General features: G+C 41.6%; 1 protein-coding gene across 1 annotated transcript; it reads left to right on the forward strand.

The window, feature by feature from the left end:
* Window positions 1-560: 560 nt before the first annotated feature.
* EAH_00066050 (hypothetical protein, conserved) lies at window positions 561-1927 on the forward strand (the record flags this gene model as incomplete). The annotated part of the gene is made up of 1 exon (XM_013392769.1): window positions 561-1927. A coding segment is annotated over one exon (1367 nt), but the record flags the coding sequence as incomplete, so codon positions are not given.
* Between the last annotated feature and the right edge of the window lie 362 nt (window positions 1928-2289).

Below are 2289 nucleotides of genomic sequence, written 5' to 3' on the forward strand. Positions count from 1 at the left end.
AAATTTATTTATGTGCTGAGTGTAGTAAAAATTAAATTAATTAATTAAATATAAAAGAATACATCAAAATACTAAAATAATAAAACCCTAAAAAGACAGATATGCAGCAAGGGAACGGCTGCAGCGCCTATGATGATGGTTCATTGCTTGCTGCTGCTGCTGCTGCTGCTGCTGCTGCTGCTGCTGCTGCTATTGCTGCGGGTTAGGTGACTGTTGCATCCATTTGCATTAATTTAAATTAATTTGTGTGTTTGTTTGTCTTTTTTCTTTTTATTTAAATCGGTGCTGGCTGCCAGCCTCCTATATAATTAGAAGGGTTGGTAGCAGCACGGGAACAGCAGCAGCAGCAGCAGCAGCAGCAGGAGCAGCAGCAGCAGGGGTTGAATTTGTCTTGGTTTTTTTTCTTGTTTTTTTCTTTCTTCTTTTTCTTGTAATTGCAGCACATCTGTGCACTCTGTTTATAAACTAATACGCGACGATGGCTTCAGCAGGGGGGTCCTCTCTTCTTTTATCCCTCCTACCACTGATATTTTTATATCTTTTGCAAGCTCATGTGTCAGGGCGTCCTAACGGTCCTCCAACAGGTTTACGTGAGCGTCTAAGCACTATATTAAACCCCTCACCTCCTCCTTCTTCTGCAGCAGCAGCAGCAGCAGCAGCACAAGCACAAGCACAAGCTCAAGCTCAAGCTCAAGCACAAGCAGCAGCTGCAGCACAAGCACAAGCACAAGCAGCAGCAGCAGCTGCAGCAGCACAAGGAGCAGCAGCAGGAGGAGGCCCTCCAGCAGCAGCACCTGGTAGAGAAGGATCTCGAGGAGGCTCTGCAAGAGCGCGGTCAACCTGGGGTGTAAGTGCTGCAGGAGATGGTTCTTTAGCTTTAGGCAATCCTTCGACCCCTTCAAACGGAGATTTGCTGCTTCAATATTTAGAGAAGAGAGCAAGTGCAAACAGCAAGACCCCTCAAGAGTTTGTTGCTGCAGTTATGTCTAAGAAAGGCGGTGCAGCACTTCCACCTACACCCCTAGCATTCAGCCTACCTCCTCCTCCAGCAGTAGCAGCAGCACCAGCAGCAGTAAGAGAAGCAATACCTGAAGAAGATAGCGGTTTAGTTGAAGTAATGGACTCTGAAGCTTGTGCTCAAGTACCTGTTGCATCTCCTTATGATTGTATAAGAAGAGAATTAAAGCAGACACCGTATTCATGCAGCTTAGAGTTTTATCCTGAGGTTTGTAATCTTGCTCGACGACCGATGGAGACAAAGAGACCTAAGGATGTAGAGAGATCTGTCCCTTATCAATGCCCTAAGCTTCGTAATAAACAAATGTGTTATAGTTCTCCGAAGGTAGAGCAAACAACTTGTGTAGGAGTCGTAAGTAAAGCTAAAGAAACAGAGTGTCAACGAAATCATGTACAAAAGTCTTGTACAATCGTAGAAGAAACAATACCCTGGAGTTGTTACGAGACAAAAGAAGTCGAGTTAGAATATGCATGCAAGAAGGTTGAGCCTACAACAGAATGCTCTCCTAATCTAATTGCTGTAGATGATGTATGTACAAGAGAAACTAAAGTACCTGTTGTTTACGAGTATTATGATGTAGAGCCTGAAGAACAATGCGAGACAATCCAAAAGAAAAACATGTGTACTCGAGCTGTACGTACAGTCGATTTATACTCGTGCCCCGAAACATACCTTGAAAAGGTCTGTTTTGCTGTTGATAAACCCGTAGCTAGACTTTGTGAAGAACCTGCTTCTATAATTGAGGAGTATCCTTGTGAGAAAACAGAGACACGTATTGTTAAGAAAGCATGCGGCTCACGTAAATTCTTAAGAGTTGAAGTTGAGGGGCAGCAAGACTCTGATCTTAATTTTAATTCGCAGCAAAGAAGAAAGCTATGTGACTATGAAACAACTGTACGTACACCCTAATTATACTTGTTCATTTATCTATTTATCTATCTATCTATCTATCTATCTATCTGTCTCCTTTTCTATACATTTGCATAAACATTATTCACCCTACCTCTTATTCAGTCTCCTGTCTCCTTCTCTCTTCTTTTTTGTTTTTTGTTTTATTTATTTGTTTTGTTTTTTGAGCTGTCTCCTCATGTGTCTCCTTTCTTCTGTCTCCTTCTTCGTTCTTCTGTCTCTTTTGCTTTTCTTCGCTTTGTTTGTCTCCTCTCTTGTCTTTGTTTGTCTGTCTCTTTGCTACTGTCTCCTTCTCCTGTGTGTTTGTTTGTTTATGTGTATGTCTAGCAGTTTATATTTATATCTATATATATATATATTTA

The sequence above is a fragment of the Eimeria acervulina genome, genomic scaffold (assembly GCF_000499425.1).
Source record: "Eimeria acervulina Houghton genomic scaffold, Eah_scaff2335, whole genome shotgun sequence".
NCBI classification, from domain to species: Eukaryota; Apicomplexa; class Conoidasida; order Eucoccidiorida; family Eimeriidae; genus Eimeria; species Eimeria acervulina.